This window comes from Mytilus trossulus, chromosome 4 (genome assembly GCF_036588685.1).
Source record: "Mytilus trossulus isolate FHL-02 chromosome 4, PNRI_Mtr1.1.1.hap1, whole genome shotgun sequence".
NCBI classification, from domain to species: domain Eukaryota; kingdom Metazoa; phylum Mollusca; class Bivalvia; order Mytilida; family Mytilidae; genus Mytilus; species Mytilus trossulus.
Genome location: NC_086376.1, coordinates 62,616,390 through 62,632,049, shown reverse-complemented (window position 1 = coordinate 62,632,049; position 15,660 = coordinate 62,616,390). Strand labels below are relative to the sequence as shown.

General features: G+C 30.7%; 1 protein-coding gene across 1 annotated transcript; it reads left to right on the top strand.

Annotated features, from left to right (window-relative positions):
* The first annotated feature begins 3,453 nt into the window (after window positions 1–3,453).
* On the top strand, window positions 3,454–14,256 carry LOC134715716 (ubiquitin-like protein 7). Its single transcript, XM_063578078.1, has 10 exons — window positions 3,454–3,653; window positions 5,317–5,436; window positions 6,813–6,892; window positions 8,199–8,283; window positions 9,251–9,308; window positions 9,712–9,818; window positions 10,582–10,649; window positions 11,687–11,779; window positions 12,845–12,925; window positions 13,683–14,256. The coding sequence occupies exons 1-10, from the start codon at window positions 3,512–3,514 to the stop codon at window positions 13,806–13,808; spliced, it is 960 nt and encodes a 319-aa protein (XP_063434148.1). The 5' UTR covers window positions 3,454–3,511; the 3' UTR covers window positions 13,809–14,256.
* The last annotated feature ends 1,404 nt before the right edge of the window (window positions 14,257–15,660 follow it).

Genomic DNA, 15,660 nt, shown 5'->3' with positions numbered 1-15,660 from the left:
TTATATTGTCAGGTTTGAGGTAATGGTAGGTTTTACTTTGTGTATAATGTATAAAGGGGAGATAATCAATCCAAATGACTTCATAAGGGGTGAAAAATAAAGATTCGTTTTATATTGTCAGATTTGAGGTAATGGTAGGTTTTACTTTGTGTATAATGTATAAAGGGGAGATAATCAATCCAAATGACTTCATCAGGGGTGATCAATAAAGGTTTGTATTATACTGTAAGTTTTGAGGTAATGGTAGGTTATACTTTGTGTATTATGTATTAAGGGGAGATAATCAATATGACTTTATAGGGGTTAAAAAAAAACATTTGTTTTATACTGTTATATTTGAGGTAGCGGTAGGTTATATTTTGCGTATAATGTTTTAAGGGGAGATAATTAATCCAAATGACTTCATAGTGGGTGAACAATAAAGATTTGTTTTACATTATTATCAGGTTTGAGGTAATGGTAGGTTTCACTTTGTTTAAAATGTTTAAAGGGGAAATAATCAATCCAAATGACTTCATAGGGGGTGAACAATAAAAATTCATTTTATATTGTCAGGTTTGAGGTAACGGTAGGTTTTACTTTGTGTGTAATGTATAAAGGGGAGATAATCAATCCAAATGACTTCATAGGGCTTGTACAATAAAGATTCGTTTTATATTGTCATGTTAGAGGTAACGGTAGGTTTTACTTTGTGTATAATGTATAAAGGGGAGATAATCAATCCAAATGACTTCATAAGGGGTGAACAAAAAAGGTTTATTTTATATTGTCAGGTTTGAGGTAACGGTAGGTTTTACTTTGTGTATCATGTAATTAGGGGAGATAATCAATATGACTTTAAAGGGGCTGAAAAAAAAATTTGTTTTATACTGTTATATTTGAGGTAGCGGTAGGTTATACTTTGTGTATAATGTTTTAAGGGGAGATAATTAATCCAAATGACTATAGGGGGTGAACAATAAAGATTTGTTTTATATTGTCAGGTTTGAGGTAATGGTAGGTTTTACTCTGTATATGATGTATGAAAGGGAGATAATTACTCTAAATGACTTCATAGTGGGTGAACAATAAAGATTTGTTTTACATTGTTGTCAGGTTGGAGGTAATGGTAGGTTTCACTTTGTTTAAAATGTTTAAAGGGGAGATAATCAATCCAAATGACATCATAGGGGAGGGACAATAAAGATTTGTTTCATATTGTCATGTTTGAGGTAACGGTAGGTTTTACTTTGTGTATAATGTATAAAGGGGAGATAATCAATCCCAATGACTTCATAAGGGGTGAACAATAAAGATTCATTTTATATTGTCATGTTTGAGGTAACGGTAGGTTTTACTTTGTGTATAAAGGGGACATAATCAATCCAAATGACTTCATAAGGGGTGAACAATTAAGGTTTGTATTATACGGTTAGTTTTTAGGTAATGTTAGCACTAGTGTTTGCCGTAAGACTATTCCCAATGCCTCAGTAATAGTTTTAACACTAGATTATGTATAACAGTTTGAGCAATTATATAACAGTTTGAGCAATTATATAACAGTTCGAGCCTGAGATCAGAGAACTGTTGAAATAGTTTTCTAGAAAAAAAAAAACATGTTTTATTTATGCTGCTAGTACGTTTTTTTTTTAAGTCCAATTTAAAAATATTAAAATATGAAATAATATTGAAATCTGTAGCTCTAGAACTATATGACAAGACAGCTGGATAAACCGAACTTTATTTATGCTGCTACATGACTGATATGAAAATAAATACTAAGTCCGACTTATTGCTAAATTTAGAATATTTGGGGGAAAAATAAAATCATTTGACATGATGCGCGTTATTATGAGTATAAACATCCAAAATTAAAGCTGTAGCTCAAAAACTGTGAGAGAAGATAACTGGACAAATCATGTCCCTTTGATGAAGTTAATTTGAAAAAAAGATTACTAAACTACTAAGTCCAACTACCCTAGTATTAATTTCAAAGTAATTGAATATAATCAAATCCATGTTACTATGAATTATTTTTGCACACCTACAATATTATAAATATGGATATATAAAACATTCTACAAAATATCCAAATTAAGAGCTTCGAAATTATCGGAGGAGATAGCCTGGACCAGAAAAATCATACATTTTTATCCAGATGAACAGATAATCTGACCACGAAAAGAATCGAAGGCAACATCTGAATTTCAATTAATGCCAATTTGACAAAACTAATTTGGATGCCATTAATGTTACGACCATGTCAACCTATCAACCATGTCAACCTGTCGACCATGTCAATCAATGTCAACCATATCAACCCCTCGACATGCCTACTTTGTCAAACTATCGACCTGTTTACTTTGTCAACCTGTCGACCTGTTTACTTTGTCAACCTGTCGACCTGTCTACTTTGTCAACCTGTCTACGTTGTCAACCTGTCGACCTGTCTACTTTTCCAACCTGTCGACCTGTTTACGTTGTCAACCTGTTGGCTCTGTCAACCCTGTCAATCTGTCTACCTTATCTACATGTTTTCTGTTAAGAAATTAATTTATTTTCTATAATTGATCATTTTTAAATGATTTGTTGGGTATGAATATAAAATTGTAATTCGGCTTTGAACTACTTGTTCTGTATACTCCAATTGAGCCGAATACTGTAAACCATATAGATTTTAATGACAACTGGGCCTCAGCCTTCTTACATGAAGGTATGTACAGATTCTCTAAATTAGGTAATTTAAAAAAAAAAATCTGAAAAAGATTGATGAAAGCGCTGACTAATAGTCCATTTGCCAATTACCGATTTGATTCTATTATTACACACTTTTTAAACAAATTACTTCCCTTTGTCAATAGTAGACTGGTTCCATACCAGACAAAATTGGTTTTTGCCAATGCAAAGCATAATGAATTGAAAATGATGCATCGGCGGTTTAACGAATATTTCATGAAAAATAATTTCAGATGTAAAAAGTATTCAGCTTAACAAATTAATGTAAAGATTTGAAAACCTTATAGATTACTCACATTACTCACAGGTAAATTGCTCTTTCTGCTAGCTCTCCATTTTAAATAAAAATTAACGTCTCTCATAAAGGGAGACAACAAAAATAAAGGTCTCTAATAATAGGGTCAATTACGGAAATTGGCAAATAGACTATTCAGCAATAATAAACTTTTATGCTATTTTTTTTATATTTAGTTGTTTGTCAATAGAGAGCATGATTTTATTGCATAATCACAATGCCTCAACCATAATTTGTACTGGAACTGTGTGCTACAGGGCAGTGCTCTAACAGTCTGAGCTAAAGGAGAACTTCCCCATTAAATTTATTATCTAAAGATTTTTTTTTTAAATACTGTCCATCTTTGAAAAATATCAAATAAAGAAATTATTCTAAGGTCGCCTGAATGTAATCGGTACTACAATACTTTTTTTTTTAATTACTGGTTCCTTTTTATTTAACTTCTTTTTTTTTGTAACGGAGAATAGACCGTACCATTTCAAACCAGTTTCCAAAACAGCAATGGCGTCCTTAAAAATTTGTAACCGAACTGTACAAGGAAAAACTGACAAAATAACACTTAATTTTGTAAATCTGAAAGGCAACTCATTGTTTTTAAAAGAGGAAGTTTCTAAAGTCATTAACTTACCTCCTTCTGACATCGGTAATGATGATATTCATTGTTTTGATTACATTTATTCACTTTTAAATTTTTATGCTATGCAATAATTTTATAAATTTTATTATAAACACGTACAATAATAGCAGTTATACTGACAATCCGTTTGGCACAACTTCAACCACAATTCACCAAATGTGGAATTATCCCGTAGTCTAGCAAAATGATCCCATAGTCTGGCGATGACATGATAGAGAATAAGTATACTTCAAATAATTATGACATATTGAAAACTATAATTTGTCCTTGTAAATATCTATTACAGTGTAAATACCTTAGTGACACATCTCTATTTTTAATCGCAATAGGGAGTGTAAACGGATTCCGCTGTACCCTTGCAGCTCTCAATAGGTTCTCCTAGTCCAAATAATTGTGACGTCTGGCAAGGCTATTTTAATTTTTATCTGGGATAATCCTAACTATGACGTCTGGCAGGCTATCATAATTATTTGGACAAGAGTTCTCCGTAAACTGTTTTTTTTTGTCCCAGGTTAGGGGTCAGGATTGGTTTCTTCAAACTAGTTTAACCCTATAATTTTGTTTATTGTACATGAACAAGGTTGTTAGTTTGTTGTTTGAATTTATTTTCATTTAATTGGCTTTTAAATAAAGCTGACATGTGATATGAGCCTTGCTCATTGTTGAAATAGATACAGTGTTCATTGTCTTTAATATCTGTGCCATTTTGGTCTCTTTTGGGGAGTTGTCTAATACACCTCATCGCTATTTGTCAGCTAGACTGAATATCACACAGGTTCCCCTTAAATTTTGATGTCAATACAAAATAACTGAAGCAACAATGAAAAATTGATTGTTGTATGATGTTAATAGTTCAAGCAAGACAGATTATCTGACCAGTCAGACAGGAATAGCTATGAGGTGTATTGGTAATCATATCAAATCTTTTTATTTTTATATTTAAAGAATTTGTTGTTTCAGAATTGAAATACAGGTATTTTTAAAGGGAACAGTGAAAACCTTGTGATTGGCTCAAAGTGTCTCAAAATATTGGAGGCAGTAGACAGGAAAATCTTGAGAAAAAAATTCTTTCACTCAAATTCACCCAAAAAATAATCAATAAATCCCAAGTTTTTATTTGTGTAAATGTGGAATTTCTGTGGAAATAAAATTTAAAATGCACAATCCAGATATCCTGCAATTGATAAGTATTGAATTGATTTTTACAATAGATAAAGTAGGTTAATCTATATCATCATCTGTATTTAGGGATTGTTCATCATATCCCCTTTCCTCCATAATGACGCTTTTTGACGCCCCCTTTACTACATAATGACGCCTTTTGACGTCTGTGTAGTACCTCAGTTGAAACAAACTACAAAATGTCTGCATCAGACTTAAAAAAGTTTGTAACCAATATGAAAAGGATATTCATTAGAATATCTGACTTGAATTTCATTGATGAAATATTTGTTTTTCACAATGAATTATAACTTTAAATTTAAACCTGCTAAAAAAAAATATTGATAAAATCCGTAAAGCACAAACAACAAATTCAACATGTTAAAAAAAAATATGAAAAGATAAAAAAATTATTAAAGTAAACATTCTTTAAAGATCAGATAAGCATAAATGACATATATCGGGTACATTTATTTATGAAATTTCTTATTATCTGTTTATTTTTCAGAATTAATTTACTGTGGTAAAAAATTACAAGACAGTGAACCACTAGAGGGTGCTGGTTTAAAAGCAGGTGCTACAGTTTTTGCTTTAAAGAAATTTTTAGCAGAGAAAGATGACTCACACGGTAATATTTCTTTTAATCATTATATACCAATGTGTACATGTAGTTTATATAATCAGTGGCGGATCAAGCCATTTTAAAAAGGGGAGGAGACTTCAAACTATATGCTCCCATTCAAATGCATTAATCTTCCCAAAAAACAAAAAAACTGGGTTCCAACCACTGGAACCACCTGGATCATAATGACAATGAATAGAATATATTTAATGTTGATAAGAATTGTGTACTACTTAAAGTGTACATTACAAGTTTTTCTCTGTGACTGTGTAAGTAAACTACAATTATGAACAATATAGTTTGGTGGGAATAAAAAACACCAAACAAGCATTAGCTTTTAGTTAGTTATCAAAACATATTTGGTATTAAACATATATACAAGTACTGTAAATTGATATATAAAGAAATTTTTAACACTTTAAATTTGGTGAATTTTATTTCATAGTTAAGGTGGTGGTACCAGTCTTGTATTACAACTCCAATTTCTGGTGCATATCAAAACATGGAGGGAAACAAAAAAATGCATTTTTTGCTGTATTTTTTCTGAACTAATTTTTTTCTGTTTGATTATAGGTTTATGCTGAATTGAAACATATATATAGACTTTAAAAAAAATCTTGCATCTTTTGGGGATATCAATCCAGGAAAGTGGAAGGATATCATGTTTACTGGAAGTGGTGCGGCCTAGTAAAAATAGCAAACAGAAAGTAGAAAAAAATGTTTTGACTTCAGGATTGCGTAACTTTTTATTCTTCGTGGCAAGACCCCTTCTTTTTTTTTTTTATTAAATCACAATTTCACATTAGTACATACATGATATGAACATGAAATTTTTTTCTGTGTAGCATTTTTAATTTTTTAATTTCAAAGATCAGCTGTTTAGCATGTAAGACTATGGAGCAGTCATTTACAAGACTGCAACCTGCATCCTAACACTACAGGGAGATAACTCTGTAAAATCAGCTAAACGTTTCAATTATGTTGTGTTGTTAAGGGAATATTAATCTTCTCAATGATCAAATTAGTGTTTGTCAAACTGCTATATAAGCAGTGTATTTTTTCTGATAAAACAGTTGGTACAAATTTCTTGAAATTTTTATATATTTGTCATAGGGTCAAAGTAAATACTTTGTCAAAATTTTATGAAAATTAAACCAGCCAAATAAATTAAAGTGAAGGTGTTGAATACCACCTTAACTTTATTCAAATTTGATAAGGGCACAGAAAAATCTTATTTAAATGAGTGTATAACTATTTTTCAATATTTTTTTGTTGTAAAATGAAAGAGGTATAAGAACATGAAGAAAGGAAAGATATTTTTATATTTGCAACAGTTTCTAACCTTAATATATAGAATAAGTAAAAATATATTTATTTAAAAGATATGATGGCAGATGTAGATGTCAGACAGTTAACACAAACAGTTAGAGCAGCCTTGGTGACACAAGACTATTCTGCTATAGTAAGTATATTGTACATGTATATAACACAAACAGTTAGAGCAGCATTGGTGATATATTCTGCTATAGTAAGTATATAAACAGTTAGAGCAGCCTTGGTGACACAAGACTATTCTGCTATAGTAAGTATATAAACAGTTAGAGCAGCCTTGGTGACACAAGACTATTCTGCTATAGTAAGTATATAAACAGTTAGAGCAGCCTTGGTGACACAAGACTATTCTGCTATAGTAAGTATATAAACAGTTAGAGCAGCCTTGGTGACACAAGACTATTTAGCTATAGTAAGTATATTGTACATGTATATTATGTCATTGTTGCATTTGTGCAGGATCATAAAACCTTCCTGATTGGGGTAAGGACTGATTATGGCCTCAAATTTCAGGTTCATCTGATGAAAGATTTTGACCACTTTTTAAACACTTAAGTGTCTATTTTATGTGAATCAATAAGTTTTTGTGAAAGATTTTAACTGATTTAGTCATTAAAAATGATCCGATTCAAGCTGAAATATAAAAAATCTACCAAATATGCCGAAAAATGTCGCTTTTCAGATGGTTTTTGTCAAAAATGAAAGTGGCCGCATCCGTGTTCATCCTCAACCTTTATATATGTTATGAATTATCCTAAAATACAACTTACATTTAAATATTAAGGATGAGCATGAATGCGACCACTTTCGTTTTACACGAAAACCGTCTAAAATTTGACCAAAAAAGGGTCTTACTGGACCTACTCCTTTATAATTTTGATCAATACTGTCCTCTATTTTAACATTGGTCAAGTTCAGTTTTTATTAATAGTACACCTTGTTCAGAAGTATAATTGTAAAATCCACTATGTTACTGATTTAAAAAAAAAATCATACAACTTTAGCTCGTTAAAATAAACTATAATTGAAAATTGAAAAATTGAAAAAGTAATGCATTCATCTCTTTTATTTTTCGAAATATTACTGTCGGATTGAGGCCTTCAAAATAGTTGAACAGCCAATCAGATTTTTGAAAAAGTCAAGTCTACTGAAAAGTCGATAACATTTAAATTTTCAAATTTTCTGCATAATAGTTGTTTATGTGAACAGTCATTATATTTTGGATATGATGTTAGAAATAGCAGACTTTTTTTTATCAGGATTAGGAGTTTGTGCAAAAAAGAGGATCATCTGTTGACAGTGCAAACTTTCTGTCATGTACAGCATATACAATGCATGGTGTTGTTGTAGTAAGGTCTTTAATTAGTATATAACTACTCTGTGTTATTTTATACAACTTTTTTTGTAAAGATTGATTTAGATTTTAATTTTTGTAGGTAGAAAGAATGGTGAACAATCCAGAGACACTAGAAAATGTTATTGCAGCTTCTCCAGGCTTAGAGAAAGATCCAGTAGCTATTGGTATATTATTTATTAAGTTAACTTATGTCAATTATACTTAAATACTGCTAATTATATATATATAGATTCTTACATTGGTACCAGTGGATTATCGGATTTATCCGATCGAGATAGTTAAATTATCAATTTTAAAGTCCGAGCCGCCTCGGCGAGGACTTTAAAATTTATAATTTAACTATTGAGATTGGATAAATCCGATAATTCACGAGTAACTATGTAAGAATTTTTTTCTCTAATGATTAAAACATACATTTTCTTTTTTTGTTAACCGAAAATCCCCTTCGAGTACCTTTCCAATTGCAGGAAGTTGTCAATTTCATTAACACCTGTAATAGCATAAATTGATTCATTCCTGTTAGCTAAAAAGGTCATGACCTTTAAAATCATCCAATGATCTTCTGAGATCACTGGCAACCACACGTTGATTAAATTTTTTTATGCAATGGGTTCGGAAAGCGATAAATTTACATAGAATTAGAGAAATATATATATTTGTTTTACATGCACACTTATAAAAATTGCTGTTTTTATCCAACGCAATCATAGGTTTGAACGTAGTTTTCAATTTAGACTTGTGTATATATAAAAGTTTCTCAGTTTGAATATATTAACATGATTTATTTGACATCATGATTGAAGAAGGATATCTGTTATCCTAAATATCTAATATTTGTTCATTTATTTAATGGTGATGTTGTACCCTTTTGACTTGTTATATAGTATAGTTTGTAGTGTACAGAATCATATTACATGATACATTGCCCTGTAAGATTGAGAGTTGACTATTTATTCAGTCATTTTATTATATATTAAAAACATACTTTAAATATAACATTAAAGTTTCACATAATGAAAAAATTTTAAGAACCCTTTTGCTTTGGTTATATTCTATGGATATTGATTTTCTCAGGTTAGATGCATTAATTATTTAAAAAAGATATTTATCTGTATGGTTTTTTTTTTACAGCTATGCTTCAAGACAGGGCTTTGTTAGCTATTTTAGCTCACCCTGGAAATATAAGACAGTAAGTTTTTTTTAAAGTTTCACTGAAAACTATTTGTGGTCTTTTGCAATCAAATATTGTTATTGAATAACATGCCATCTTACTGCATTTAGTCTTCATCATGTGGAGTTGGAACCCATCATGTATGGTGTAACACAAAACTAATTTTGAAGTCCAATTATGTAGCATTTTGCTGTACCTGTTCTGTTCATGTTTAATAGTGAAATATGGTCAATACAGTTCACAGAATCAAAATATTTCATTCAAATTTTACCTATGTTTAACTTAAAAGAAATCATAAAATTCTAAGTATGAATGAAGGAAGAAAAAGATATGAAGATAATGCTTCTCACTTTAACAAAGATTTTTTTTTTTTTGGTTCAATCTAATTTGCATAAATTCATTTAACAAATATATTTGACAGAATTTTAGAGAAACATCCAGCATTTGGCCAAGCAGCAATGATGGTTGCAGCAGCTGTTTGCGAAGAAGGCTCTAAGATGGAGGCTGGTGCAGAAAGATTAGCCCCTGGTAATTTTTTTTTATTTCTTAGCTCACATGAACTTTCTAAGTATCCAATAGATAATTCAATTATCTTGATAATAATCCCTATATTTTTTCTTCATTTCAAAGTATATCAATAAAAGTTATTAAGAACAACCAGGTAACCTTTATTTTTCTAAAAGCAAAAAGATTGTATTTGTTTCAGAGAGTTTTTTTTAATTGACTACATAGGAAAATCCTTGATGATCTTAGTAGATATAATTCAATCTTGGGCCACTTATGTGTCTACCAATAATTAGATCATAATTGTGATGGTAAAAATATAGTGCTTATTTCTCCCTAACAATACTACTAGAATGGTTTTACACTGGTACATTTCTGTATGAATCAGAACAAAATTATATTTATCAAATTCAGTTAAATTTAACCCCAAAAATGGATGAACTAAACATTACTTAAATATCAATGCACTAAGATTTCCAAATTATATATAACTAATCATTTAATTCTATCACAAAATTTAATTTCAATGCACTGCAATCTATTGAACATGTTGAATTTGCTATGGAATAGCCGATATGGCAGATTGACTACTTAAAAATAATTTTGATAAAAGACCAACATATTATAATTCTGAAAGTCATAAAGCTATAAAATAAGATTGGTTAACTAGTTTTATGTGTACTGTAAGTGAAACAAATCCTTTTATAAAAGATTTTGTCTTTTCTGTATCCAACTAATGGCCATGGTCTTGATCGAATTGAAATTATAATTTATTTGTTACTTTCAGGTGCCTACTCATTTGAACAAATGTCTGACGATGAAGATATGGAACCACAAAACAGACAAGGAACTTCCGTAAGTATTTAATATATGGGGAGACCCTCAAAATAGACAAAGAACTTCTGTAAGTGTTTAATATGGGGAGAACCATAAAACAGACAAGGAACTTCCGTAAGTATTTATTATATGGGGAGACCCTCAAAATAGACAAAGAACTTCTGTAAGTTTTTAATATGGGGGAGAACCACAAAACAGACAAGGAACTTTTACAAGTTTTTTTTAAATGGGAGAATGATTTGATTAGGAGAGAACCACAAAAAAGATAAGGTACTTCTGTAAGGAAGGGAAATTGAAATTAAAAAAATGCATGCCAGCCCAACACTTAGTAGAGAACTGTATTGTATTTGAAGCTTTAAGGACGTCCATTAGTAGTTTTACTGTCGCAAATTAAGTTAACCTGGCGACGCGTAGTGGAGATAGGCAAACGGGTATATGGACAGTAAAACTACTGATGGACGTCCGTAAAGCTTCAAATACAATACGGTTATCTCTATTCTATTGCAACACAAGTTCATAATTAAATTTCAATCATTATTTCAGTGTAAAATCTTAATTGAAGAAAATTCCACGAAAAGATGTTATCTTCTTTGGTCCCTACACTAGGTGATGTCATATGTATGCGTCCGGCGTCAAACATAAACACCGGGCATTTTCTGGCTTCTGTGCCCCTTCAGAATCTTATAAAATTAGATAAAAAGAAGATTTTTGGGTGCAACATGTGAGTTTTATTGGCTTATTATTGTAATTATTGAAATTACATGTCAATACATTCAGCAATTCAAAATGTCCGCTTCATTAGTTACAGACAAGGAGATAGAAAATTTTACGCTAACTGTCATCCAATCAGAATCATTGATACAAAATAATTGCATTAGAATAATGAATTTACAAGACTTAGGAAAATATAAAAATCTTTTCTCATTACAGAAATTTGCTATTAATAATACATGTATAGGTTTATTGCTATTAGTTTTGTTTAAAACTTGTATGGCAATACCTTAAGGTTTTCAATATCAAACAGGTAACGTACAATAATTTGTTTTTTTTTACAGGCTCCAAGATCAGCTATAACACCAGCACAGTTAGCAGCTGCCTTAGCCTCAGCAGGGGGCCCATCTCAGCCAGAAGCTAGTCCGCAACCTCAGGTATTGTATTATAGAAAAAAAGGTGTTTTCAAATTTCAGTTTAAGTTCAAACCTGCCAACTTTTTAAAATGCCCATGAGGGTTTTGCGTGCAAGATAGCTGTCATAGTCCTAAAAAACCTTCAGGAGGGCCTGCAAATACATTTTAACATTGTTTTTTGGCTTCTTCATACTTTTATAAGCCTTATGTCATTGTTAAATTAATTGTTTTGTTGAAATTGTGGTCAAAAGGAGTAAGTCCGGTAAGGACCGATTTTGGCCTCAAATTTCTGGTTCATCGTACAAAAATTTTGACCACTTTTTAAACACTTAAATGTCTATTTTATTTCATTCAATTAGTTTTTGTGAAAGAATTTAACTGATAAAGTAATTAAAAACGACTTATTCAAGCTAAAATTTGAAAAATCTACCAAATATGCCGAAAAATGTCACTTTTCAGATGGTTTTTGTCAAAAATGAAAGTGGCCACATCCGTGTTCAATTTCAATATGAAGGATGCACACGAATGCGGCCACTTTCGTTTTACAAGGAAACCGTCTAAAATTTAACTAAAATGATAGAATTGTGAAGATTTCAGTAATTCAGCATGATTTAATGGTGCTAGTTCCCGATATATATATGCATTGCATTATCAAAAACAGACCATATTTATGTAGCAGAAGCATTCTACTGTCCAATAAATAACTAATAGTTTTCATTTTAACAACTTTGTAAAACTGCTATATTTTGGGGCCAAAAAGGGGTCTTACTGAACCTACTCCTTTCTCTTTCAAAATTTCAATTTGGGAGCCTCCATGGGGAAAATCCCCCACAAATAGTGACAGTTGGCAGGTTATGTTAAGCTATGAATACCAAAATTTATATTCATCCAGGGTTTGTATATATAGTTTAATAGTGCCACAAATTATGAAGATTCAAATCAAGGGGTTGATTGTAGAAACAGTAATCTATTGGTAAAATTTCTAAATTTCACAAATATGACTGGTTCAAATGAATTTTATACAAAGTTGTGAGAGCCTGATAGAAAATAATGAATACACCACTAACATATTTGTTTATTATTTCAGGGAGGACCACCTATCATCTCTAGTGATTTCTTCTCACAAGCAATTGACCAAGCACAACAAAGAACGACTGCACCATCTGATGTAAGTATGTCAGATCTCTACCATGTTCAGTCACACTATGAGTCTATGATACATAGCACAACAAAGAACGACTGCACCATCTGATGTAAGTATGTCAGATCTCTACCATGTTCAGTCACACTATGAGTCTATGATACATAGCACAACAAAGAACGACTGCACCATCTGATGTAAGTATGTCAGATCTCTACCATGTTCAGTCACACTATGAGTCTATGATACATAGCACAACAAACAACGACTGCACCATCTGATGTAAGTATGTCAGATCTCTACCATGTTCAGTCACACTATGAGTCTATGATACATAGCACAACAAACAACGACTGCACCATCTGATGTAAGTATGTCAGATCTCTACCATGTTCAGTCACAGCATGACCACTTATAAACAGCAATTTGACACAAACCATTTATAAACAGAAAAAAATTAAATTGTGCAAAATTTTGTTGAAATAATAAGATGTTTAATGATAAATATCTGTTGTGATAAAAAAAAATCATTTATACTAGCATAATTGATTTGAAAATTCTACACAAAGTTTCAGTCATAAATTTTTCATGTAAGCCTGGATTGATCTTTAAAATGTCTAACCAAAATTGAAATTGGGACAGATTTATTTGCAAAATTGAATAACTATTTTTCAATTCCATAGATGGAAAAATGAATTAATATCCTTAACTGTTTCTGTATTTTTATATTATTGTATTGATAAAGGAAAACTATCCTATCAATCAGATCATATTTGTTTTTCAGGATCAGATACAACAGTTACGTGATATGGGTATAACTGATGAAGCTCTAGCTAGGAGAGCACTACAAGCAACTGGGGGAGATCTACAAGCAGCTCTTGATCTCATCTTTGGAGATGGACATTTTTAAAAAACTGTGATATTAATATTTATGTTGTTGTTTTGTTTTTGCAAATTCACATGAATTAAATACAAAAATTGCTAATAATTTTCAGACGTTCTTTTAAAAAGTAATTTTCCCGACTAGATTTATAAATTACAGATTTTACTTTCAGTTTTGAGACAGTGAGGTCCAGCTACTTTACTAAATTTGATTCATAGCTTTAAATTATTAAAGTATTTAATTATTATTTACATGACCAAATCAGAAACAGAAGCTTGTTTTATAAATTTTTCATTCAATATGCCTTTCGCAGAAATTTTCAAAGAAAACATGTCATATTTTAATAATTATTTCCAGGGTGTATGTAAAATGTTTGTTATTTTGTTTATTTGCATAATATTGCATAGTATATGTGAAGTGTTCTGTAACAGCAAAATGTTGTGATATGTACTTCATTAAAATTTTATGATTTATAGCTTTATTATTTACAATCATGGCAAAGTCCGCACTTTATAATTATTTTAAGAAATATCTCTCACAATAAATAAGGATGAACATCAATTAAGTGTGAAGTTTTCAGACCAAGCAATTCATTTTTATTGTGAACAAATAAAAATCAAGGTCCTGCTTGAAAAAAATGAAGCCAAAATGATAAGCTATTGTATAATCTCCTTTGAAACACTTTGGAAACCATCATGTGACTGAATATTTGAATTTTTCGCTTGTTAAAACTAATAGGATAACTAATATGGTATAGAATTTGATTGTAATGTCTATATGTTCATCAGATTTTGGGATTTGAGCTCAACCTCATTTCATGGATCAGTGATTAAAGTAAAAGTTACATGAGTAGGTCTGTTTATCAGATACGTTAATGGTGAATGATTAAATAAAAGTGTACATGTCTGACTGGTAGGTATCATCTGTTCATGACCTAATGTTCATGGTTCATTGGTTAATGCTTGTGCACACTTGTTATGTATTCATGTAAAAGTAGAGTCAATAGAGAAAAACTAAAAACAGAAAAAATTAACAGCAATACTGGATCAACTAAAATAGGGATTTAAGTCATGAGTTATATTTTAGTCTACAATATTGGAAAGGATCAAAGTTTAAGATGCACATATATCCAGGTGACCACAGTCTCTTATTTTACTCAGCATATCAAGACAAAATTTGGTTCATAACCAAATATTGATGCAAATTGATTAAAAAAAAAATACATCATTGCTAAATGTATAACTAGTGCAACTTATTGAAAAAGATGCAATGGTTGAAATAGAATTGGAATAAAATGTGAAAGGGGCATGCAAACAAATCAAAGGGGATTTTGTCACATTTTTAATTCATAGGAAATTCAAAGGCAGGTAAAACTTTTCATAGATATAAGAAGATGTGGTGTGAGTGCCAATGAGACAACTCTCCATCCAAGTCACAATTTGTAAAAGTAAACCATTATAGGTCAAAGTATGGTCTTCAGCACAGAGCCTTGGCTCACACTTAACAACAAGCTATAACAGGCCCCAAAAAATGACATGTGTAAAACAATTCAAATGAGAAGTCTAAGTCTTAACTATATAAAAAATAAGAAAAGCAAAATACATATGGACCAAATCAACAAACAACAACTATTGAAAATTAAGATTCCTGACTCAGGACAGGTGCAAACAAATACAGCAGGTTTAAACAAATAAAACACAGATTTCATATTTAATACCAACTGAAGATTATGAGCATGGATAGTTCTTGGCAAAGTTCATTATTATAATTATACAAAGTGAAAGATCAGTAATTGGTTGTTCCTGTTCACCTATATTAAATAATAATCCAACAAAAAATGCCACATTTCCTGACTCATTTTTAAAAATATATAATTACC